The sequence below is a fragment of the Schistocerca nitens genome, chromosome 2 (genome assembly GCF_023898315.1).
Source record: "Schistocerca nitens isolate TAMUIC-IGC-003100 chromosome 2, iqSchNite1.1, whole genome shotgun sequence".
Classification (NCBI taxonomy): domain Eukaryota; kingdom Metazoa; phylum Arthropoda; class Insecta; order Orthoptera; family Acrididae; genus Schistocerca; species Schistocerca nitens.
The window spans coordinates 4,182,976-4,210,479 of record NC_064615.1 but is presented as its reverse complement, the minus strand read 5'-3'; the positions used below and the strand labels follow the sequence as shown (position 1 = coordinate 4,210,479).

Below are 27,504 nucleotides of genomic sequence, written 5' to 3'. Positions count from 1 at the left end.
TTAGGCAGATCCTAAGTCAGTAAAAGTTTTTAAGTTTGATTAGACAGAATATATCAAAAAATAAATTTGTCTGAAGGAGCCTCCTAAAGGAGGGTTGTCTTGTACCCTGGTACGTATGATACTTCCAGCTTTGTTGTCAATTACAGTCCCCATCTTAGTTTCAACATACAACCATTGTCTTATGTTATTAGTAAATAATTTAGGGGTCAAGGTTACGATCTGTCAAACAGCTGGGGCACTGAATTGTCAAAAAGCACAAAAACATAACTCATATATTGCTACCTTTTGGTATGAGTTCCTTTTTGAGTTTGAGTACACTTACTACATATAGCTTATTCCACTGTAGAAGTGTGAGCTTGCCTGCATGGGCACACGAAGTTTTCAGACCCATTTGTATGCCTGTTGACAACTCAACAGCTTTACTGTTTGGCGAGTTGTTCCTTTTACTCCTAAATTATTTACATTCAGCCAGAAGTTTCAAATTCATTGTTAAGAGTACCTTAGAATCTGGATCTCAGCTGCTAGTCTCTTGTTCCTTCAAAAGTGACCTGGATCTTGCTTTCTCTCAACGAAGGGTTTGGAGCACCAAGTCTTTTCCTAAAGTTTGTTTATATCTTTTCCTTTCAACCGATACAAAAATTAATAAGAGGTAATTTTTATTTGTATTTGTCTGTGTCTTTATTTGTATCATTTCTAGTTTTCCAACTTTTATGTTTGTTACAAATGTACTTTTCTTTCTGTATACAGTTGTACCTTCAATTAAAAACTGAACTTTTAATCTCATTTCTCAACGTGTGTGTGTGTGTGTGTGTGTGTGTGTGTGTGTGTGTGTGTGTGTCAGGGATCAAGACAAAGAAGAAATGATGATTAATATGAAAAAATTTATTTGCAAATTTAGTTTCACTCTCTGCATCCATACAAAGTATTCCTCTTTAGACACTGTCCTCGCATTTGGAGGCTATCAGTCCCAGCTACAAAAAATCTTTATTATATTATGGTTTGGAATTATTGTTCTTTAACAAGACGCTGAAAATATCTGTTCTGTATTAGGAACTGCGTAGATTTATCACATAAATCATAAAGCTAATGAAACAGAACAGTATAATTTTAACAGGAACAAATTTCCAATGAATCAATAAGAGTATAAAGCACATAAATAATGTATCACAAAACAGCATGTGCAACAATAAACTATCTACAAAGCTAGATATTACACATTTTATATCTTAGTAGCAAAATTTATATCTTTGTATGAAACACAATCCACATACATAATCAAACCACTTTGAATATTAAAAATTCTTCCATAAATAGCTTTTTATAAAACTATACAGAAAACTTCACAGTCTTAAAATAGCCATTTGATATGATCTATGTGTTGTACCACCACATACTAGCTCAAAGAAGCAGTTTTGCACAATCTCATGGTTCCTAATACTTCACACGTGTGTAAAATTACTGAAAACTGATAAACACTTCATATACTTTACTTCTTGGTAACTGGTTCATTAGTTTTTAAAATTTTTGTTTTTGTGAATGAACTGCAATGTACACATTATGGAAACGAGCACTGGATGGCAAAAACTTTTCTTAGTGTTGATTATAGAACTTCTGAATACAATTCAGAAATAGAAGTTATTTCTCCTGAAGCCCAAATGGTACACTGATATGCCACTAATGAACACAACAACTGTTGACATAACACAACAAGTTTATAATCCACAGTTTATGAAACACAAGTAAAGATCTTCAAACCTGAGTATTTTTTAATATGAAACATTACCTGATGTCATTTCTTTTCTGTCATTGACAACAGTTAATTGCTCATAAATTTAGTCTGGTGATTCACTTATATCATCAGCAGATGTAGTTTTAAGATTGTGTCTTCCTGTATGACTGTAACAAAGTGAAGGCATATGTTAATTAACTAAAAATAAATAAAAAGATGCTATGATGACAGCAAGAGAAAATAAATCCAAAAGGCAAACTTCCAAGTTTAAATAGACATGAACCATTTACCAATATAACAAATACAACTTAAGGAACTTAGGATGTCGGTAATAAAATACAACAGCTGGGAATGAGTTTAACTTCAAGTCTCACAAATCCCCAACACTGGAAAAAGTTTGGAAATGAGACAAGGGAAAATAGTCTTTCTTGTCAGAATTTAGTTTGTTAAAAAATGAACTGTGGAACATTTAACTTAGTTTAAAGATAAGCAATGAGTCTGTTGAAAGGATCTTTAATATTGAACATTGGACACACACCTTTCTCCTCAAGCAAACACAACTCACACACACGACTGCAGTATCAGGCATTTTGTGTCTATCTGTGATTCAGCATTTCCACTACATGGTGAGTAGCAACTTTCCTTTTCATAATACTGATCTTTAATATTAAGTAAATTATATTGGGAGCACATGTGGTCAATTTGCAGAAGAGTGTATGAATAACATTTTGTATTCATTACAGCAGATAAATTCAAGACAGTGCCTGAATCTGTCGTTCACCTGCATAGCTAATGCCCGAGAGACATTGGCACCATCTTGAGAGGATTAAGATTATAACAACACAAACCGTTCACAAGAACACAATCACCTTCCTCACAATTGTCAGAATTACTTGAACACACTACCACCTTACACTTCTTTACAGGTCCAATGAAATCACAGGAATCATCCTCAGAACATGAAAACTTTGATTCACACAGACATCCAGCTCTCTATTCTTACTACGAACACCCAAATCAACAACATCAAAAACCTCAAAGTACTTCAGATTCCTCATTGTCTCCTGTTTTCTCAGCAGAGTCATCTCTAAAAGCAGGAGGAACTTCAAGATGAAAATAGTAACTATTTGAAATATCAATTACAATCAAAATGCTAAATAAGCAAAAGTGCATGAAGCCAATCAAATTTGCTACACTGACTGCTGGTATAAACACCTAAATAGGTGAAGTAGTTAAAATATATGACAGCAGGTGGCATCTACAGAGAGTGCATAGAAAACCTGAGTTCTCAAGATCAGTCTGTTACAGACAGTGCACACAACATGATTAAACACAAGATCTGCCTGAAATGAACTAATATATTGTTACTTTACACTAATTTCTAACAAAATCAGCACGAGATAAAATATATTGTCAAGGAAAATACCCATGGTCCACTTTCAAACTTAACCAAGAAGTGGAAGAGAAATTAAGATGTAGGCAGTGGTAGCTCTGAAAGTAACTGCCAAGACAGTTATGTGGAGTGATGCAGGAAAAGACGGAGCAGGTACTATTATTTGAACAAGAGTCTGAATTCGGTTTTTTCGTAAGAAAATTATCATGCTTTAACATTTTACCACATTGTACTTTATCTAATTTAATGTACTTTTAAGTTATACTGTATAAGTCATACCTACTCTGAATAAGGGCTTGTATGTGCCTGTGCATAGGTGCGCATTCTATTCTTTAGCAGGCAAAGAATACGCAACTGCATATGGCTTGCTGGTGTACAGTTTCTTAAAAATACTGTCATTTTATTTGAAGACTTATGACAATTACACTTTATTCTTTCGGATCTCTCTTATCAACCAGTCTCATTTCCATATGATGTCATCATACAACATTTTATTACGATATCATTAAATTTGTCTGAAGATGATGACTGGAAGGTGACATCAGTATCACAACAGTGAAAGTATATGTTAAAACTTCTAACTCTGAAGATAATTGACAATGAACAACTGTCTTTTTAGGCATCACTTAAATTTTAATTATTTTTATCTTCATGGGTCTGCATACTATTTTTGAGTCCCATGACATTTGTGGTTTTTATTTAGGATATCACTGTATCACCTGATAAACACAGTCTCGAATATCCCCGTAAGTTCTTGTGCAGTATGTAGTACTAAGCCTCCTCTGTACCTAAGAGTATGACAGACTGGGAAGTACAGGGGAAAAATGGCCTAACGGCTTCCTTGTGGCAAAATGGGGCATGAGGCTGACCTATGGGTCAATATTTGAGTATCTAGATAAATGTTACTAATTACTCTGTCAGTTTATTTCTGTTCTATCATGAGCTTTAATCATGTTCACAAGGAATTCATCAGACTACTAGATTTAGAACTTTTTTAATATTTTGTCTACTGTTTTCACTTCCAGCCAGTCCAGACTGATAGCGTTAACCAGCAATTTGAGAATCATCATTCCATGTATCTTTGCTTTCTTTACAGATGAAAAAGCCAAAGTGAAAATTCTATCTTTTTGCTGGATTCATAGTCACTTTTTGCTCTTATCATTAATGTAGAAGCACTTCCTAAATTACAAAAACGTTCTATGAAATATCAGGAGAGCGCAAAGAGGAACTTTTTCAGCATGTTTTAAAATTTAACTCTGCTCTCTGTCAGATGATTTATATCATTGGGTAGAAGATCAAAAATATTGGTGGCAGTGTCGCACCCCTCCCGCCCCCACCCTTTTTGTGCTGAAGACAACCTTAATGTGGAATAATGAATGTAATTTTCTCCTGGTATTGTAATTATGTATGTCTTTGTTCTTGAGGTACAATTGAAAGAAAATCAGCCCTCAGTCACCAATTTTAAACAAATTAACCTGGTTTTGACACTGCTAGGGGTGTCTTCCTCAGAATTTAAAACAAAGAATGGTTTATATTCTATAACATGGTCACAAAATTATGCCTAAACATGTACGATAGAGTACAAGTGCGGAAATGCCGTGAAAGACTGGCAGTACTTGTATGTCATTTATAAAATAATAAATATGCCAGAACGGCATTAGTCACAAAGATATTTAAAATAAAGAAAACTGTGTTGGCAAGCCAACAAGGGCTGCTCGTTACTTGCACGGTGCAGGTTGCGAAACGGACCACGCAAGTAACGAGCAGCCCTTAGTGGCTCGCCAACACAGTTTTCTTTATTTTAAATATCTTTGTGACTAATGCCCTTCTGTGATATTTATTATTTTATAAATGACATAAGTACTGCCAGTCTTTCATGGCATTTCCGCACTTATACTCCATCATTCATGTTTAATCATAATTCTGTGACCATGTTATAGAATGTAGACTATTCTTTGTTTTAAATTCTGAGGAAGCCACTCCTAGCAGTGTCGAAACCAGGTTAATTTGTTTAAAATTAGTGACCGATGGTTGATTTTCTTTCAATTTTAACTATTCATGGTCTCTGAACGTGCAGCCATGTACAAGATTTTGTTCTCGAGGTAGTTCTCGCATAATTTTGATTTCTGACATTCTTTTTCCAACATGATTTTGTGTTTTCTTTTATCATTCTGCTACCCAAAATTCCTCTATTCTTACCTTTCTCTCTTTTATACTAAGTATTGCATTGTATACTGCAGTTTCTCTGGTCAACAATCTGTGAATCTGTGTCTGCATTTCCCATTACTCAGTTAAGAAAGTCATCAAGTTATAAAGTTCTTGTATTATATGATGACAAATTCCACATATTCTTTTAAGTCATTCAGGAAATATATCGTTTCTGAATGGCATGTTGCTTGTGTTGCACATACTTTCATCATAGATTATGTTTCCATTGCACTTACTGGCAGCTTCATCATTCTACTACCAATAATCTGGGTCCCTCTGCAAGCATTTATGCCTTTGTGGAGTGTATCTCCAATGAACAGTCTGGTCTTCATGTAAGTGTGAACTTAGGGATACAATGTAACTCAGTTATCCTACCTCAAAATAATCATTTCCAGACCACCACCACCACCACCACCACCACCACCACCACCACCACCACCGTTCATGTCAGGACATTTAAATTGTCAGCTCAGTAAAATAGGGTGCTTTCATTTCTTCAGAGTTCACAATCAAAATTACTTCTCTTCTGGGACTCTTATTACAGAGTAGGCTCCAAGTAAGCCAATACACACCGAGTCGAAACAAGGCCCCGGGAGTAGACAACATTCCATTAGAACTACTGACGGCCTTGGGAGAGCCAGTCCTGACAAAACTCTACCATCTGGTGAGCAAGATGTACGAGACAGGCGAAATACCCTCAGACTTCAAGAAAAATATAATAATTCCAATCCCAAAGAAAGCAGGTGTTGACAGATGTGAAAATTACCGAACTATCAGTTTAATAAGTCACAGCTGCAAAATACTAATGTGAATTCTTTACAGGCGTGTGGAGAAACTGGTAGAAGCCGATCTCGGGGAAGATCAGTTTGTATTCCGTAGAAATATGGGAATACGTGAGGCAATACTGACCTTACGACTTATCGTAGAAGAAAGATTAAGAAAGGCAAACCTACGTTTCTAGCATTTGTAGACTTGGAGAAAGCTTTTGACAATGTTGACTGGAATACTCTTTCAAATTCTAAAGGTGGCAGAGGTAAAATACAGGGAGCAAAAAGCTATTTACAATTTGTACAGAAACCAGATGGCAGTTACAAGAGTCGAGGGACATGAAAGGGAAGCAGTGGTTGGGAAGGGAGTGAGACAGGGTTGTAGCCTCTCCCCGATGTTATTCAATCTGTATATTGAGCAAGCAGTGAAGGAAATGAAAGAAAAATTCGGAGTAGGTATTAAAATCCATGGAGAAGAAGAAAAAACTTTGAGGTTCGCCGATGACATTGTAATTCTGTCAGAGACAGCAAAGGACTTTTAAGAGCAGTTGAACGGAATGGACAGTGTCTTGAAAAGAGGATATAAGATGAACATCAACAAAAGCAAAAGAAGGATAATGGAATGTAGTCGAATTAAGTCGGGTGATTCTGAGGGAATTAGATTAGGAAATGAGACACTTAAAGTAGTAAAGGAGTTTTGCTATTTGGGGAGCAAAATAACTGATAATGGTCGAAGTAGAGAGGATATAAAATGTAGACTGGCAATGGCAAGGAAAGCGTTTTTGAAGAACAGAAATTTGTTAACATCAAGTATCAGGAAGTCTTTTCTGAAAGTATTTGTATGGAGTGTAGCCATGTATGGAAGTGAAACATGGACGATAAATAGTTTGGACAAGAAGAGAATAGAAGCTTTCGAAATGTGGTGCTACAGAAGAATGCTGAAGATTAGATGGGTAGATCACATAACTAATGAGGAGGTACTGAATAGAATTGGGGAGGAGTTTGTGGCACAAGTTGACTAGAAGAAGGGATCTGTTGGTAGGACATGTTCTGAGGCATCAAGGGATCCCAAATTTAGCATTGGAGGGCAGCGTGGAGGGTAGACCAAGAGATGAATACACTAATCAGATTCAGAAGGATGTGGATTGCAGCAAGTACTGGGAGATGATGAAGCTTGCACAGGATAGGGTAGCATGGAGAGCTGCATCAAACCAGTCTCAGGACTGAAGACCAGAACAAGAACAAGAACAACAACAACAACAACAACAACAACAACAACATAAGGCACTAACAATGATACAGCTGGTAACTGAATTTGAAATTACCTTAGTTTCTCATTGAAATAACACACTATGGATCAGAATAACAAACAAATTAAAAAAAAAAGACAGACAAGGAACATTGTCAGTGCATACTACACAGTGAGAAATAGTCCTGGGTACCGCAGTTCATTAAATGTGTGATGCAACTGAAATTATTTGATATACTGTGTCTCTCTCTCTCTCTCTCTCTCTCTCTCTCTCTCTCTCTCTCTCTCTCTCATTACTTGAATCCTCACATTTTATTACCATTAAACAAAATGTTACTGTTAATATGCTTTGATCATAATAATTTCAGAGTTCATTTTCCACTAATGGTGTGTAGATTTCATTACCTACCTCTGTTCATAGTTTTGAAGCTTGTCTTTCATAAGAAAAAATAGCTAAACCAATATTCTACCAATTCCAAGCAAAAGCAGTCTGGAAGGCAACAAGGCTAACCAGTGATCATATTTCATTTTTCCTTCAACAAGTCCCTCACAGCCAATGACTAAACATGTAATTAATTTTATTCTTGCTGTTCATTGTTTTTCCCCCTTTAAGTAATTTAAAACCCATTAACAGCTGCAGCTGAAGACAAAACTGCTTTACCAATTACTTACCGATTCTGCAACTTCTGTTAATTGTGCAGCCATCGCAGCACCAGTCTTTTGTACCATTTTAGTGAAGTATCCCTCAGAATCTTGAAGTAACTCATATGGATGTGCAAATTCCTAGAACAGTTATTTAAGTTAAAGTTTCCCCATTCTTGACATCATTAAAAAAAATTAAAATCTAACACTTGTATGTATATTATGTAAACAAATAACCAAAAGACAGGAGTAACAAATGTTTCATTATAGCGTGGCACCATGTTTGAATGTGGGCCCCCTCCACTACTCTCTGGATTTGAAGCCTCTCAACACACTAAGCACAAAGCGAAGAAGGCTACTGCCTCTAGAGAAAGTTTCCTGTAACTATTTTTTAAAATTTCCAATGGTAGGTTCTGTGAATCTGGAAAAGTAGAATTCAACAGTACTACAAAGTAACTGCGTTTCATTACTGCTACCTCACTATTCGAATATTCCTATCTGCACTGATAAGTGAATAACCCCTTAACTTTGAGACATGTTTGGATTTGCAACCAAGATTTTTCTACTTTACTATGATGATTATCTTTGAATATGGGTTCATCTCTTTGACTAAATAAGAAACTGTTTGTCTGATCCATTTTTTCTTGAAGCACCCTTAGTGGCAATTTTGTGTGGCTGCAATAGAACTCCTGCTGATTAGAAAACTAAAGTGAAATGTGTATGTACCACTAAAACTTTAATTAAAGTCACAGAGATAGGCCTTACATACTATGAAGATAACTGTAATGACGTTAGTGACTAAGGAATTTTAGTGAACTCACAATTTTGTGTATTTTCTGTTCCTAGCACAGTTCACACATTTTCACTATCAGCTGTCATATGGTGCTCATTATAATTATCGAGAGAGGGATTTCGGAGGGGGGGGGGGGGGTAATGCAGCTCTAATAGTTTGAAAGGCAATGTAAATTGCAAGTGTCCCCAAATATCTAAGAGAAATTTTTTCAAGATACCCATTTGTGAACGATTTGTGTTTTGACATGTGTACAAATCAAAGTTCAATGGTTTCCAGTAATGGTTATTTTCCTCTTCATGTAGCATTTGCCATCACTGTATAACCACCTTGCAGTTTGGGATCCAGAGTGAGGTCAGTTCACAGTTCTTCCATCACGTATTTTGTCACATACTTTGCCAGTAAAAACATGGAAGAGGGCGTTTCTGGTTTTCACATTGCGTATTGTCTTGGGACAAAATAATCTCAACATAGTACCATTGCAATTTTAAGAAACTCCGACAGATATACTGGACTAATCAGCTCTCAGCCACAACTTTAACTACATCAAAAATCTTTACAGGTAACCGAAACTAACATCAGCTGTGTGCCAGAGAAATATATCTCAGAACCTGGCGACAACAGCTCACCATGCTCAAGAATATAAGAATATAATATTTGTCCATACTACATCAAAATTTATTGGAAATGCAGCCTGACATTGCCACTGTAGAACAATTTTTTTTTTTAAACTTTAGCTTTGCTTCATGAAAGTTTGAGAACCTGTCTTTAATGCAGCAAATAAAGTGTTAGTGAAGTACCCTAGAAGGTCAGTTTGTTCACTCGCATGAGAAGTTCATATGGGTCGGCTCAGTGATGATGACTGGCCTAATCTGACAGTGGAGGCGTGGTAGATAAGAAATAACAATGGTGCTACAGTGGGAAAGGGGCTAACAAAGTGGGCATCAAACTGCCAATACTTATTGTTAATTATTAACTAAAGCCAGTAACTATTGAAGATACAGATCTCAGCCCAAGTATTTGTTAATTTACCACAGAACAGTAATACATAAATTTTAGTACCTGTATTAAGGAAAACAACTGACATTAGTAACGTGATATGATATGATCACTGCTGAACATATGAAGATGGACTGCTATCATTCAAAACTTAAATATCTACAAGGTTAAGGAAGTTGACAGTCATTGCTCAGACATAATTCTCTTAACATATTTGTGTCAGGTTCAGCTTCGTAAGATGACAGTAATAAGGCTAAGTGTGCAAATCTACAATAAGTTACACATCAGTATTAAGTCTCAACAGTTTCAATTAAGAGTGATTTGTAAAACAATGTATTATACATCTACATGACTACTCTGCAATTCACATTTAAGTGCTTGGCAGAGGGTTCATCGAACCACAATCATACTATCTCTCCACCATTCCATTCCCGAACAGCGCGCGGGAAAAACGAACACCTAAACCTTTCTGTTCGAGCTCTGATTTCTCTTATTTTATTTTGATGATCATTCATACCTATGTAGGTTGGGCTCAACAAAATATTTTCGCATTCGGAAGAGAAAGTTGGTGACTGAAATTTCGTAAATAGATCTCGCCGTGACGAAAAACGTCTTTGCTTTAATGACTTCCATCCCAACTCGCGTATCATATCTGCCACACTCTCTCCCCTATTACGTGATAATACAAAACGAGCTGCCCTTTTTTGCACTCTTTCACTGTCCTCCGTCAATCCCACCTGGTAAGGATCCCACACCGCGCAGCAATATTCTAACAGAGGACGAACGAGTGTAGTGTAAGCTGTCTCTTTAGTGGACTTGTTGCATCTTCTAAGTGTCCTGCCAATGAAACGCAACCTTTGGCTCGCCTTCCCCACAATATTATCTACGTGGTCTTTCCAACTGAAGTTGTTCGTAATTCTAACACCCAGGTACTTAGTTGAATTGACAGCCTGGAGAATTTTACTATTTGTCGAGTAATCGAATTCCAACGGATTTCTTGGAACTCATGTGGATCACCTCACACTTTTAGTTATTTAGCGCCACCTGCCACACCATACAGCAATCTTTTCTAAATCGCTTTGCAACTGATACTGGTCTTCGGATGACCTTACTAGACGGTAAACTACAGCATCATCTGCGAACAACCTAAGAGAACTGCTCAGATTGTCACCCAGGTCATTTATATAGATCAGGAACAGCAGAGGTCCCAGGACGCTTCCCTGGGGAACACCTGATATCACTTCAGTTTTACTCGATGATTTGCCGTCTATTACTACGAACTGCGACCTTCCTGACAGGAAATCACGAATCCAGTCGCACAACCGAGACGCTTGATTAGAAGTCGCTTGTGAGAAACGGTGTCAAAAGCTTTCCGGAAATATGGAATCGACTTGAGATCCCCTGTCGATAATGGCCATTACTTCGTGCGAATAAAGAGCTAGCTGCGTTGCACAAGAACGATGTTTTCTGAAACCATGCTGATTACGTATCAATAGATCGTTCCCTTCGAGGTGATTCATTATGTTTCAATACAACATATGTTCCAAAACCCTACTGCAAACTGACGTCAATGATATAGGTCTGCAGTTAGATGGATTACTCCTACTACCCTTCTTAAACATTGGTGCGACCTGCGCAATTTTCCAATCTGTACATACAGATCTATCGGTGAGCGAGCGGTTGTATATGATTGCTAAGTAGGGAGCTATTGTATCAGCATAATCTGAAAGGAACCTAATCGGTATACAATCTGGACCTGAAGACTTATCCGTATCAAGCGATTTGAGTTGCTTCGCAACCCCTAAGGTATCTACTTCTTAGAAACTCATGCTAGCAGCTGTTCGTGTTTCAAATTCTGGAATATTCCATTCGTCTTCCCTGGTGAAGGAATTTTGGAAAACTGCATTCAATAACTCCGCTTTATCACCACAGTCGTCTGTAACAGTACCATCGGCAATACGCAGCGAAGGTATTGACTGCGTCTTGCCGCTTGTGTACTTTACATACGACCAGAATTTCTTCGTATTTTCTACCAAATTTCGAGACAATGTTTCGTTGTGGAACCTATTAAAGGCATCTCGCATTGAAGTCCGTGCCAAATTTCGCGCGTCTAAATTTTAGCCAATCTTCAGGATTTCGCGTTCTTCTGAACTTCGCATGCTTTTTCCGTTGCCTCTGCAACAGCGTTCGGACCTGTTTTGTGTACCACGGGGGATCAGTTCCATCTCTTACCAATTTATGAGGTATGAATCTCTCAATTGCTGTTGATACTATATCTTTGAATTTGAGCCACATCTCATCTACATTTGCATAGTCAGTTCGGAAGGAATGGAGATTGTCTCTTAGGAAGTCTTCTAGTGACACTTTATCCGCTTTTTTAAATTATTTTGCGTTTGTTTCTGGTGGATTTGGAAGAAACGGTATTGAGCCTAGCTACGACCTTGTGATCACTAATCCCTGTATCAGTCATGATGCTCTCTATCAGCTCTGGATCGTTTGTGGCTATGAGGTCAAGTGTGTTTTCGCAACCATTTACAATTCGCGTGGGTTCGTGGACTAACTGCTCGAAATAATTTTCGGAGAAAGCATTTAGAACAATCTCTGAAGATGTTTTCTGCCTACCACCGGTTTTGAACAAGTATTTTTGCCAACATATCGAGGGAAGGTTGAAGTCCACACCAACTATAACCGTATGAGTGGGGTATTAATTTGTTACGAGACTCAAATTTTCTCTGAACTGTTCAGCAACTATATCATCGGAGTCTGGGGGTCGGTAGAAGGAGCCAATTATTAACTTAGTTCGGCTTTTAAGTATAACCTCCACTCATACCAATTCGCACGGAGTATCTACTTCGACTTCACTACAAGATAAACCACTACACAGACAGAAACACTCCACCACCAATTCTGCCTAATCTATCTTTTCTGAACACCGCCTGAGACTTCGTAAAAATTTCTGCAGAACTTATTTCAGGCTTTAGCCAGCTTTCTGTACCTATAACGATTTTAGCTTCTGTGCTTTCTATTAGCGCTTGAAGCTCGGGGACTTTCCCAGCACAACTACAACAATTTAAAACTACAATTCCGACTGTTCCTTGGATATCCAAGCACGTCCTGTATTTGCCATGCACCCTTTGAGGTTGCAGCCCATCCCGTACTTTCCCAAGGCCCTCTAACTTTTTTTTTTTAAAAAAGTTACTGCCAGTGACTGAAGTTGGTTGAATAAATAAAATTTTCTACAGTCAGTTTACCTCAGTTGTATGGTATCTGTAGTAAAAGCCACCCATTTCTCTATTTTCATAGATAGCCAGACTGGCAAGAGCAATAGAGCTGAAGCTGGCCAGCACGTGGCACGGAACTGCTTATAGCAGGGACCAAAGAAGCGCCCCTTGTACCACTAGTTCACTTGACACAGTTCCCACACTGCAGTAAGGCTGTTATTCCAACAGCAGTTTGAACAAGAAACCTCAAAGATTAATACTTCTACTTTTATAGTAGCAAGAGATGGCCATACACAATACCCTTGTTTATCTAGCCCTCATAACCCAGATTGATTTTTCATTTGCTTTACTTTTTTATTTAATGTGAAAATGTGCAGTACACAAGTAAGTACTGTATATGTACAATTATGTTGGCACTGCAGGTAGCCTAGACAACACCAGTCCCATGCTTCGAGCTACTGTTACTATGGTCAGTGTGGATCTGTTTCTTACACAGTTAAGAAGCTGCTGGTGTTCATTTGCTCCCATTTTCCCAGTGTGTGTGCGCGAGTGAAATGACTTCAAAGTTACAGAAAGTGGTTGGTTCAATGGAGTGAAGTTCTTCCCTCTTAATGTAACGGCTCTTCTACACTACTGATCACGTTCTACTGGAGAACATCAAACATGTATACAGAAGACAGTTACTGGGTAAATTAATTGAAGAGGGAGAAGGTGCTGTGATTTCTGTACAGAAATTGTTAAATATTGAATATTGCATCTTCTTTGGATCAAGTTATTGAACTATCAATTCTGAAATCACAGAAAACAGTTTTGGCTACTACTTGTGAATCCACCATTGAAGTCTGTGAAGCTGTCAACACCTCTGAATTCCTTGAAATGTTAGCAAACCCTAGTTGTTTGGATGTAGATGATCATGACAGAAGTGGAGAAATTGGCACAGGTTGGAAAATATTCATTTGTCTCCAAGTGCTGCCAATGTAAAGCTGCCTCTAGGTGCTGTTATGGAATTGCTCAACACACCTCTTTTCATGAAGTACTGAACACAATACACCACATTGAAAGTTATGAATCTTGTGATTCAATTATTTAATTGGATAGATAAAAAAAATCTACTCACCAAGTGGCAGCAGAACACACAGACACAAAAGACTGTTGTGATTGGCACTGACTCACTCACATTCATTCACTCACTCAAACTCACAAGCTAAGAACTGACCATCTGGTCACTGACTTGTCTGCTGTATTCAGATGTGTGTGTGTCATTGCGTAACGCCCATTTGCAACAGCAAGGTGTAAGGCAGGGGCCTGCAGACATACGTGCCTCCTATTTATTATACGCAAGTACCACATGTTATGACTCGTGCCTTTCATTTTGGAACTTGCATTCGTGAGGTTGACTGTTCAAACCAGTGTCCAGCTACCCCAATTTAGGTTTTCTGTGATTGCACTAACTCGCTTCAGGCAAATGCCAGGATGACTCCTTTTGAAAGGGCACAGCTGATTTCCTTCCCTATCCATCCCTAATCCAATGGTACAGCGGCTTCACCGCTTGGAACCAACCAACCAACCAACCAACCCCCCCCCCCCCCCCTTTGTTGTAACATAGTTTATACATGTTTATTTGTTGTTTTCATTTCTGTGAGAGGTCTATGTGGCATGTCACCTGCTCTCATTATTCATCATATTTGTTTAAGATGGTAATCCTTATCACATGACTAATATTCTATAACCAATGTGTAGTACGGCAATTGCCAAGACTATAGAAGGGGAACAGACACGCAATGACCGGATGGATAGTTCATAATTTTGTGGGAAAAGAAAGGTGGGGTATGGGGTGGTTTGAACATTGATCACCCAAGTCACAGTCCAATATCACGACCACACAACCACGATGATTTAACTCTCACAGTTCTCTTGATGTTGCTCATCTCGAGCTTTGACTCCTCACTGTTTCGATTTTGATGCAACATGCTGTTCAGAAGGGGTCCCCCACCCCCTCGTACTCTTACGGATTTATGATCAGCCCTGCAGGATTCATGGTGTCAGTTTCCTCCAGCACAACTTCAGGCATTAGTCGAGTCCATGCCATGTTGTGTTGCGGCACTTCTGCAAGCTTGCGGGGGGCCCTACACGATATATGGAATACTGTTCTCAAATTGGAGAGGGTGAAGGTTCAAGCCCGCATCTGGCCATCCAGATTTAGGCTTTTCCACGAGTTCCCTAAATTGCTTGATGCAAATGCCGGGATGGTTCGTTTGAAAGGGCATGAACGATTTCCTTCCCCATCTTTCTCTCATTCGAGCTTGTGCTCCATTTCTAATTACCTCGATGTCAATAGGATGTTACACTATCTCCTCTTCCCCCTCCAGCACATATCTACGTTTATTTCTATCCCAGACATAGGGACCCCAATTCTAACCTGCCTCCTTGCTCTGTTGACTACTAAGGAAATTAGCGAACTTCACAAACTACTGACATTGCACGCGTTTTCATGCTAAATACATATTGTTATGAGTAAGGGCAGGTACAGTAATCAAAGCTAATCATCTGTACTTAACTTTTTTCTGGATGAAGTTGTTGTTTGGCTGTTTGTCTAGATCAGGGCTTCACAACATACGTGCTCGCGGAGCAAGCTGTGAGCAGCAAGGCACGAGCAGTGCGAGCACGCTACCCCCACTACCGGGCCAGAGCGGAGAGTGGGGAGAGTCACGTGGGGCAGACAACAGCTGCCACAAATGAAACAAAGGAGAATGTACACGTGCCACATAATTTTATTAGCTTAGTGTATGCCTCTACCATCTGTAGACACTGAAACTAAAGAATTCCACGACAATCCTATATTTTCAACACTACTTAAAATATCACCTCCGGTTGTAGTGTTCTTCATGGCTACTACATCGAGGAGCTCCTCCCTCACCTGAAGATCTCTATTAACACCTCTAATAAATATGGCAAGCTGCGCGGTTCCAGTGATATCAACACTTTCGTCCAGAGCTAGAGAATACGCCATAAAATCTTTACAGATATTTGCAGGCTGGCTCTGGACGTCATCTGCCATGTCCTGTATGCGACGCATAATGGTCATGTTAGATAATGGCACAATCCAAAACTGTTCAACTTGAGATGGACACAAATGTTCCGCTGCAACTACCAAACATTCCTTTATTAAATCGCCATCAGTTATGGGGCGCAGGGATTTTGCTAAAAGCAAAGCAATTTCGTAACCCACTCTGAGAGCTGCCTCAGTTGATTTTTCTTCGTCGTCCAGATCTTCTTCGGATAGCTTCCTTTTAAGTTTAATAACTTCCTGTGCACGATCTGGTCAATCACATTTTCCACGTCCGTAGTCTTTCGCGTGGTACGACATATAATGTCGCTGCAAATTAAATTTCGTAAAAGAATTCAGCGTTTTATGACATACTAAACATTTTGCAACACCATCTTTTTCTGTAAACAGATACAGTTCCCCCCAATTGGGGTTGAACTGCGAAAGCATGGTTGGGGTTACACAACGGCGACTTCACACGATTCTTAACCAGCGAAGTGACTGTTAAGAGCTGATCGTAGTACTTTAAACGTTACACAGTCGGCGCGAATTCAATAGGCACGCTGCGGCCCTATTCAAACGTGTGCGCGCATTTCCCCTCCGTCCCCTCCCTCCCTACTCAACGACCTTGCAGCTGCTCGTGAGCACGTGCCTGAGCAGACGCGAGTACTCGCGCTCAAAACCGGCCAGTTGTTAAGCCCTGGTCTAGATGGTTGATTCTGATTGCTGTTGAACATTTGGGTTGTTGCTTGAAAAATGTACATTGAAATAATAAAATGATGCCGGTTTCTTTATTCACATCAGTTTTTCAATAAACATCAAACTATTTTCCTTAACTGCACAACAGATATAGTACTTGTTCATAATTTTGTATCATCATTAGCAAAATGAATTTGCAGTACAACAGGTCATGCCAACTTCAAACTTGCTGCTCCATTATGAACAGACTGACTCCATTACAAAGACATATGAAGTTCACATACAAAGATACACGTATATCATCAATGTAATATATGTTTGTTAGCCAAAGCAATACCATCAGGTCAATATTTCTGAAACTAAAGCATTTTTCATGAATTTTATCTCGCTGAATAATGATGAAAAAGAATAAGTATGATTATAATATTGAATCACAAGATTCTCCTCATACTGTACCTTGTCAACAAGCATAATCTACTATCTACACAAACTGCCAAACAACAATTTCATTAAGCCCAAAGTTAACTACAAATAATTAACTAACTTTGCTTAGTCTATTTAAACCTGGCCATGCCAAAATGTATTAATTGTGCAAACACACCGAGTGTCAGCAGTTTGGGAAGATTGTTAATTTCTTTATTACTACAATTATTTAGTCAATTGAGTCAGTGGTTGAGACAGAATGCCCAGTATTATTTTACACACACTTAAAGATGATGGTGCCAGTACTGCAGCATGCAGATGATAATGCATTCCCTTCATCACTGATCTCCTGCTGACAGTCTTCCTGTGGGGCAGGGTACATCACCTGCTGTTGCTGACAGCTACCGTGTGAACTGTCAACTTATTGTGGACAAACTGCATGCACTATTTCAGTAAATAAGTGTGAGGAGACAGCAGTAACTAGAGTGTGGAAGTGCCAAAAAAATATTTCTAGTTAGTGCCAAAATCAAAAGGTTTGTGTAGTTTCGTGTGTATTGAAGTATTGGCATTTAGCAGAATATTTCCAAATTATCCAGAGTTTCAGTAATCTGGATTGCATCTGATCCCACCTAGTCCAGACAAATGTGATGTTTGTGTATTTTCTGTTAGTTACATGGTGGAGAAATTATGATCTGGAGACTTCTGGATACACATTTTGTGGTCTATGCTGCAACAATACGACATTAACTGGGACACTAATTATCACAGGTTTCACCATTAATAAAGTACGTTTAAAATAAGTAAGTTATGTAATATAGCACCAAACTGCTATGTGACCCCATACACAATGTAAACAATTGTCATTGTCTTAAGTTTTATCAGATTATACATCTGTACTATAGATTTAATTATATCTTAAACAAGGTCTTCTTACCACCATTGTTCCGGAGTCCATGACCAGCACTTTATCCGAGTCCATGATGGTGTGAAGCCTATGTGCAATTGTAAGCACAGTACAGTTGCTGAATTTCTCCCTAATCTTTATTTGTATCAGAGCATCAGTTCTTTGAAACGAAAAAGCCTTTATTACAATTTATTCATTGCATAAAACAATTTCATTTATGTTATGAATTCTAATTAAGTACTTCCAAATGAGTGAAACTATCAAAAATGAAACCACACACATCTAAAAATTGTGTGAGTAACAGCTTGAAAATGTTATTTTCTCACTTAATTTATAAGTTTAACAATACTTAATGCATGAAAGGGATATAGACTTGCTAACTGACAAGAAAAAAAGTGGACAAAGAAGAAGATTGAAAGAAACACTCTAAATACCCAGTAACTCACAACTAAATTCATATTGTTCAAGATAAGTTTCTTACCCCCTTTCCACACTTCTCCCCCTTGATCATAAGCCATTTTCTGCAATAAAAAGGTTCTAGACACAAGAGAAACATTCTATTTGTATGTCTTCCAATTTTTTGACTTTTCTGTTTTCTTTTGAATCTGAACTATCACACACCCAATAAATTACAATGGGTAGTCTAAGTTTTAACTATTATTTTGAAATAGGACTCAATGAGGAACACTTTATGAACTGTTCAATACCACCCAAAATAGCTTTTCAGAACACATGATCCACATTACACAGAACACAGTATGTAATAAGACAAACATCATGTACATGATGTAGTGTAACTAATTAGCTTACCAGCCTGCAAGGTAAAAGTAATTAACCAGACTTTGTAATTATCAGCAATACATTATTTAGTAATCTGCAATTTGGTAATGTTCATGAGAAAACCAATTATATAACTTTTGAAAACAGTAAGTGAAGATGTCACAATAATGTTAGCGTCAAATTCCAGCTTTTAACTAATTAGCAAATTAATCACTAAAATTTGAGTATTTCATATAAAGCCAAATTAACAATTCAAAATATTTCACAAGATCAGATGTAATTAAACTTGTGTAGGATCTTAGAGAATCATGTTATTAAAGATGCCAGATTCAGAATGAATGTAATTAATTTTGTAATTACACAACCTTGAATTTTTCAATATTAACAAATGACTTTTTTGTACTTCTGACAAAACAAAGTTTTTGTATAAAATAGTAAGCTTGTAATCTTATTCCGCAGTCTGTAAAGTTCTTGAGTTTATGTTGGCACAAAAAGTTATTCAGCAATTAATAAGAAATCTGAAACTTCCTGGCAGATTAAAACTGTGTGCCCGACCGAGACTCGAACTTGGGACCTTTGCCTTTCGCGGCAAGCTGTGAGTACCGGGCGTGAGTCGTGCTTCGGTAGCTCAGATGGTAGAGCACTTGCCCACGAAAGGCAAAGGTCCCGAGTTCGAGTCTCGGTCGGGCACACAGTTTTAATCTGCCAGGAAGTTTCATATCAGCGCACACTCCGCTGCAGAGTGAAAATCCCGTTCTGGAATAAGAAATCTAATTTTATGTCCAGTATTGTGAACCGCATTTCATCACTTTATTTTCATCTCAAAACCTAAGAAGCAATACTTTATATTCATTATAAATGAACATTTGTGCACATCAAAATTATATTGACAGAATATGTTCTAATGATGCTTTCCAACTGTAATTTGATAAATCTCTTGTAAACAAAGAGACCAAAATAGCATTTCAAGCAAGTAAATGTGCAGTGCTGCACATTAAACCAAAGAAGAAAGTTCAGGTGATTGTATTATGTGACAGAAGGTCTGTGTAACTATGTTGTTTAAGAAAATATACACCTGCCAAACTGAAGACTTTCTGGGGTTGACTTTTAAATGAAACACCAGATCCTCTCATGCTGCTTTCTCGGGACTATCTCGAAGAGGATTAAGCATCCCAATGTACAATTTCTGTATTTTGGTGGAGATTTCCTTTATAAAAGCTAAGTAGTGAGTTTTCTAAAGTTTACTTAAACTGACAGCAACTTATTCAGCTAATCAATTTCTTTAAGTGTTGTGAAGTTTAACTAATGATTTGATTTGATTTTGTGTTCCATAGGTCCAACTGTGTTGGGTTCCCAAGGACGTGGAACAAGTCAGTTCTTTACAAATACAGTATGATAATCTTACAGCATATACAGACATTTGAGCACATAATTATATAAAAATTTACAGTAAATTCTTTGAGCAGCAATACAGGAAAAAAGACGATACATATTTTCTTATAATCATTACAGCACTATGGAAAAAGCAGATACAGAGCAAATGCAGATACAGAGCTGAAGTTAAATAACATTCCTAGTGGCATTATGTCAACTTGTATTGTATAATATTAAAATTTTACAATTTATTTAGTTAAAAATTCATCTAGACTGTAAAAAGCTTTTTCTAGCAGAAATATTTTTAGTGCTTTCCTAAACTTACTCTTGTTATGAATCTCTGTCTTTATTTCAGGAGCAAGAGCACTGAAGAGTTTTGTTCCTGTGTAGTGGACACCCTTTCACGCCAAGCTCAAATTTCTATGCTCGCTGTGTGTCATTCTTCCTTGAGGTGTTATGCTCATGACAATTACTGTTTGGTTGAAATATCTCTATTTTTACAAACAAAACACACGAGAGAAAAACTATATTGGCATGTAGTTGTGTATATTTTGAGTTCTCGAAAGCTATTTCTACACGAGTCTCTTGGGCGCAATCCACATATGAATCTTAAAGCTCACTTCTGAGCAATGGACACTTTCCTTGCTAATGGCTGGTTGCCCCAAAAAATAATGCTGTCTTTAACGAGTGAGTGAAAATAGCCATAGTATGCCACTTTTGCAGTGTTAGGTTCAACACATGTAGTGACAACCCGTAAGGCATATGTAGCAGAGCTAAGCCCATTTCAGAGATCTGTAATATGTGAAGACCAGTTCATTTTCTTGTCAATGTGCACTCCAAGAAATTTTGTTGTTTCCGTTCTGAGAGTATGTGATAAATGGGTTCCTCAAGATTACTATCTATTCTACTGATCATAAAAATTGTGGTATTATCAGCAAATAATGAAAATTTACAAGGCAGGCTTGTGCATGATGGTAGATCATTTATAAAAATCAGGAATAATAGTGGCCCACAAATTGGGCCCTGAGGCACTCCACATGTAATGGAACTCCATTCAGAATGTGAGGAAACATCACATGCTCCACCTGAGCTATTCAAGACAACTTTTTGTTTCCTGTCTTGGAGGTACAACTGTAGCCAATTTGTAAAGAAGCAGGGTTGCCCACTGCTATCCTGTTTTGGTTTTACACTCCTTCAGTAACTTAGTTAAGCAATGAATCTAATCTGTAGCCTGTATGACTTTCAGTGCCAATTGTGACCAAACTACCAAATAATTCAGAGATCTGTTTCGATACTTTTGCTACCATTATTTTTCTACGCAAAATAACTCTAGTCTCAACTTTGTAAGTGCATTAATTAAGAATTAAGTAAATTTGAATATGTAAAAATTATTGTTCAAAAGGTCTGTTGTGGTTATAAGTCGGGAATTCCCACAGCGGATACATAAGTTAGTTCCGGGTATTTAAATTGATACAGCTCACTCATGTTATTTAAATAATAAAACCCAATAGTTAACTTCAAAACCAGTTAGAAAGGATCATTTTAACCCTGGGAAATTATAAACTATAATATATTAACAGAAATAGTCAAATATTCAAGCGCTCTTCTATATAAGGTCCGAGCTGGTGCAGTTCTCAGTTAGTTCTCGGTCAAACTCTCTTGGAGCAAAAGTGTGGCAAGTTGGTTAATTTTTCGGTAACTGTAATTGCGAACTTTGTTAAAGACTGGAAGTTTTTGACCTACCTAACGTGACGATTAAGTGTAAGAGACCTGGTCACAAGAATATTGTGTGTGCGAGTGATAACAAATAAATCGCACTGCGGTTGGCGTAAATGTTCAACAATGAATACGATCTTGACTTTTGATTTTGGAAAACTTCACCTAGGATCCTGGCTTCTTAATTTCAGTGTGATTTAGGCGAGACGGACGCAGCTACTGGGAAGACGGTATTGAATAAACAAAGCAAGGTAGGTCGAGAACACTGCGCACTATCTACTGGGTGAGGAAATGTTTCAATACCGGTACATCCAGTTGTGACGTGAACTTTAAGTGGCACTAATAAATCAGGATACAGCACGGCACGTTACGTTACAAATTGCCTGCAACACCACTTATTCCTACTAATTTTGCTTTTTGCAAGAGAATCTGGTGATCAACACAGTCAAATGCTTTAGACAAATAGCAGAAGACACAAAGTGATAGCATTTTTTTTCATTAAGGGTTTCTGGGACTACTTTTCCAAGTGAATAGATTGTGTCTTTTGTTGAACGGCCCTTTTGAAAGCCAAATTGGCTCTTTCTGAGAACTCCATTCTTCACGAGATGATCAGTAATTCTTACACGTATTAGCTTTTCTAGAATTTTAGAAAAAGCTGTCAGCAAAGAGATAGGTCAATAGTTACTTAGTTAAATTTTATCGCCCTTTTTGTACAGGGGCTTCACAATGGCATACTTAAGTCTACTGGGAAAAACACCTCCCTGAAGGGAAGGATTGGAAATATGACAGAGTATGTCCCTTATCCACAAACAAGAATATTTCAATAAATTACTAGAAATAGTATCAACCCCTGCAGAGTTCTTACTTTTTAGAGACATGATGATTTTTAAATTTTATCTACAGTGACAGGTTTAAAGTGCATTTCTGAAGTTTCGTTCGAATATACAGCTCGACAAAGAGTTGCAGCTTCATCAACATTGGGCTTGCAACCAATCTATAGAGTTAACAATAGGAAGTTTTGATTAATAATCTCTGCCACACTTTTGGCGTTATCTACTAGAGTACCTTCATATCTGATTTTATTTACATCTTCTTTGCTTGTTGTATCTCTTCCTGTTTCTTTTCTTTTTTTTTTTTTTACAATGCTCCAAATTGTTTTTATTTTATTATTAGAATTATCTATTTTCTTCTCATAATAAATGGCTTTTTATTTCTGTATTAGTTTCTATAAATTTCACAGTATAATCTATAGTGTTCCCATTTTTCTACATCTTTAGATAATCTTGTTGCAGCATAAGTTTCCCTTTTGGTTTTACATGACTGTTTTATACCTTTTGTAATCAAAGGCTTACTTACAGAATTGGAAGCACTGTTTCTGACCCATTTCTTTGGAAATATTTCTTCAAAAAGAGCTCAGAATTCATTTATAAAACAGTTAAATTTAGCATAAACATTATCAAGGCTACATAATAAAGACCAATCCTACAGTTGAAAGTTTCTTTTGCCTCTTCGTTCATTACTCTTGAGTTTCCATTGATGAATTGGTTGTTTGAGCAAATTACCATCATAAAGAGTAAGAATATTTCCATCATGATCTGAAAGTCCACTTACAACCTGCCTGACAGTATAATTCTGATGTCTACTTTCATCTAAAAAAATTTTATCTATTGTATTTTGGGACTCTGATGTAATTCTTGTTGGGAAGTTTATTACCAATATCTGATTATATAAGGTCATCACAATCTCAAAGTCAATTTTATTCTTATTTTCTGTCAAAGTTTTATTGAAATCACCTAAAACTACAATATCCTTTGCTTTTGCAAGTAACCCTGACAGCAGAAGGTGGTTAAACTAAACAACCTCAAACAAAGTTTCCTCATTAATATTTGTTTATTTGCAGATACATGTCCGCAAACTTTGTACACATTAAAAATTCCTGTGCGACAGTAATGCAGCACACAGTTACAGGAGCCAAAACAAAATGGCACAGGCCACTGAAGAAATGGAGTACTGCATGGCAATTGATTTTTCTATCTGAAGGGGAATAATTGTGCATCAATCCAAGCTAAGTTGGTGGAAGTGTATGGCAGCAGTGGTTACGTGGCACAGACACTCCCAATGTTGTAAAACAAGTTTGAATGATGCAAAATGAAGTGGCAAACCAGCCTTCATCTGATAAGGTGTTGCTAAAAGGCAATTTTGAACTGCAATGGTATGGTAAATGGAAATGCCGTGTGGCTAGGGCTCCTGTCGGGTAGACCGTTTGCCTGGTGCAAGTCTTTTGAGTTGATGCCACTTTGGCAACTTGCGTGTCGATGGGGGATGAAATGATAAGGACAACACAACACTCAGTCCCTGAGTGGAGAAAATCTCCAACCCAGCCGGGAATCGAACCTGGGCCGTTAGGTATGACATTCCGTCACACTGACCACTCAGCTACCAGGGGCGAACCATGGTATGGTGCAAACAGGTTATACTTGTAAAGGGCGAACTCTCACAGGAAGACGATACCAAAATTTTGTAATGAAGCCGCAGTATGCTGCAAAGTTGAAGAGTCACAGGAAGCTGTCCGAGAGGGTACTTTTACTTCATGATAATGCCCGAGTTTCTTCTCCACAAGACAATCCCACATTATGCTTCTTTGGGCTATCAAATTATGCCTCACCGGTTGCTCCTTCCCGATTCCTCGCATGAAGAAACCACTGCTGGCAGGGATTTTGAGAATGACTAGGTGATTTTTGAGGCTGAACATTTCCTGGACAACAATACTTGCATATTTCTGCAACCAATGTCTATGCCAAGTCATAAACCCATGTGAAAATTTGGTCTCGGATAATGATTATGTAGAGAAGGACTAACAGTACCACCAAGTTTCATTATCGCAGCTTTATTATTTCAAGCTGATAAATAAAATTATTTATAAATGCCACTACTTGTTATACATTGTGTAATGAAGCCTTTTCTGTTCACACTGTAACACTAAGTATGTTCTCATGATCATTGTATCAGAAATTTTTATCTTAAATATTAGAACAAGTTTTCATACTTAATCTCATCTAATTAGATAAAGTATGTGCTCAATGTCTGTTACAATCTTAGTATTATTGCATTTTATAACAAAAATGCAGCACATTACAAAATACTGTGCATTTTGTCCAAATGCATGAACAGGGCACAATGGGAGCAGTGCCGAAATATTTAGTAAGTACTTTAAAACGAATGGCACTGACAAAATTTCCATCTGAAGACTTTCAGCTGAAAGCTGAAATGTGTAACAGTCTTTCCGTTGTGCCTTTCTGCAACACAAGGTCTCCTCTTTGTGGTGAATAAGCAATCTGTTGTTGGTGTGGCCTTCAGTCAAAGACTGGGTCAATGCAGTTCTCCATGATACCCCGTGCACACCTCTTCATCTCCAAATAACTGCTGCAAGCTCCCTTCTTTTAACCAAGTTGTACCACAGATTTCATTTCTGCACAATTCTATTCAGTACCCACTCATTAGCTACATGATCTACCAATACAATCTTCAGCAATCTTCCATGGTACTATGTTTCAAAAGCTTCTATTCTTTTCTTATCTAAACTTTCATTTCCATTAACGACTACACTCCAGATTAATACCTTCAAATTGACTTCCTAACACTTAAATCTATATTTATTGTTAAAGTTCTCTTCTTCAGAAACACTTTTCTTGCCATGCCTATCTACATTTTATATCCTCCCTACTTCACCCATCATCTGTTATTTTGCTGCCCAGATAGCAAAATCATCCGCTACTTTCAGTGTCTTGTTTCCTAATCTAATTCCCTCAACATCCCCTGATTTAATTCTAGTACACTCCATCATCATTGTTTTGGTTCTGTTGATGTTGATCTTGTATCCTCCTTTCAGGACACTATCCATTCCGTTCAACTGCTCGTCCAAATCCTTTGCTGTTTGACAGAATTACAATGTTATCAGCAAACCTCAAAGTTTTTTTTTTTTTTTTTCTTCACCCTGAACTTTAATTCCTACTCCAAAAATGTTTTTGGTTTATTTACTGTGCTTGAAGATAAGATTATGGAAATGGAAGAGGATGATGATGATGATGATGGATGATATGGGAGATATGAGATTGCGAGAACAATTTGACAGGGTGCTGAAAGGCCTAAGTTGAATCCAGGCCCCAGTGGTAGAAGGCATTCCGTCCGATTTACTGATAGCCTTGGGAGAGCCAGCCACGACAATACTATTCCATCTGGTGTGGAAGACGCATGAGCATGTGAAAACCCCCCAGACTTCCAAAGAAAGTAGTTGGTAACAGGTGTCAAAATTACCAAACTGTCAGTTTAGTAAGTCACGGTTTCAAAACACCAACATGGATTCTTTACAGAAGAGTGGAAAAACTGCTAGAAGCCAACCTCAGGGAGAGTAATTTGGATTCTGGAGAAATTTAGGAATACACAAGGGAATACTGAGCTTATGCCTTTTCTTAGAAGATAGGTTAAAGGAAGGCAAACCTACTTTTATAGCATTTGTAAACTTAGATAAAGCTTTTGACAATGTTGACTGAAGTACTCTCGTCGAAATTCTGAAGGTAATGGGGGTAAATATATAGGGAGCAAAAGGCTGTTTACAACTTATACAGAAAACTGCACACACATTCTGTAAACAAGTGAAGTGCATAATAGAGTACATAGCATGGTGCCACAAACTTCGTAATAAAAGCAGAAATTCAAAACCATTTTTGTCACTTTCAATGTTTGCCATTTATTGTGCATTTAATCTCTATTCTTAAAAATTCCCAAGCATAATCATAAATAAATCAAAATGTTAATGTCTGGTCCTTGTGCTTGAACTAACATCCAGGTAATCAAAGGGACAGCAATGTTAGATGAACACAACAGGACTCAAATTCAATTGATTATGTCTTAATGGACACAGATCTACAGGGCTGGAGTGGTTCCTGGTCAGGATGATCAGGAAAGTGAGCATCTGAAGGTTGTTATTTAAACTAAATGAACTTTTGAAGATGATGTCCGTGTTTATTGCAGATTCTGACTACAATGGAAACCTCCATCAAAGATAGACTTCCCATATGCCAATTGTATCGGCAACAGAGGTGACGGGCCAAAATTTAAGAGAGTTTAAAAAGGAATAGTTACATTTGAGGGTGTATGTGGAATAATAGACAGACTGTGACAAGGTCAGACACCATGAAACTGTCTGCCCTGTAGGAAGACCAAATCATTATTGGGCGAGATTTGGATATGCTTGTCTGCAGGCAGAGCACATGGGATGGACTGCAGTGACCTTTCCCCCATGCTTCCTAACTGGCTATTCCGAGACTGACTATGCAGCATTTTAGTATGGGCTCTATATGGCCCTTGGATTTTGAATTATTGATTCAATATGCATATTGTGGTACGTTTAGCTAGCTGGAATGAATGTAAATTAATGAGACAGGACAGTAAAATTTAATTTCTTGGGGTCCACGCCAGAACTGATAGCTGGATTTGTAAATATAATTAATGGGGTTGTTCACTTGTCACCCAGTGACATGCTGCAATTACCCTTTTGTTCCACT

At 37.7% G+C, this 27,504-nt stretch overlaps 1 protein-coding gene across 2 annotated transcripts in view; it reads right to left on the bottom strand.

Annotated features, from left to right (window-relative positions):
• Positions 1–867: 867 nt before the first annotated feature.
• Positions 868–27,504, bottom strand: part of LOC126235666 (ATP-binding cassette subfamily C member 4-like) — a 297,379-nt gene continuing 270,742 nt past the window's right edge. Inside the window, exons 23-26 of one of the 2 annotated variants that reach the window (XR_007544798.1) lie at positions 18,101–18,230; positions 8,019–8,129; positions 1,784–1,896; positions 868–1,690 (exon numbers count right to left, since the gene is read on the bottom strand). Coding sequence is in view for 1 of the 2 variants with exons in the window: in XM_049944389.1 (XP_049800346.1) it covers positions 1,873–1,896; positions 8,019–8,129; positions 18,101–18,230 (265 nt within the window). In the remaining variant the exon portion in view is untranslated. Of the gene's footprint in view, positions 1,897–8,018; positions 8,130–18,100; positions 18,231–27,504 lie in introns of both variants that reach the window. The other variant, XM_049944389.1, reaches the window with a different exon arrangement.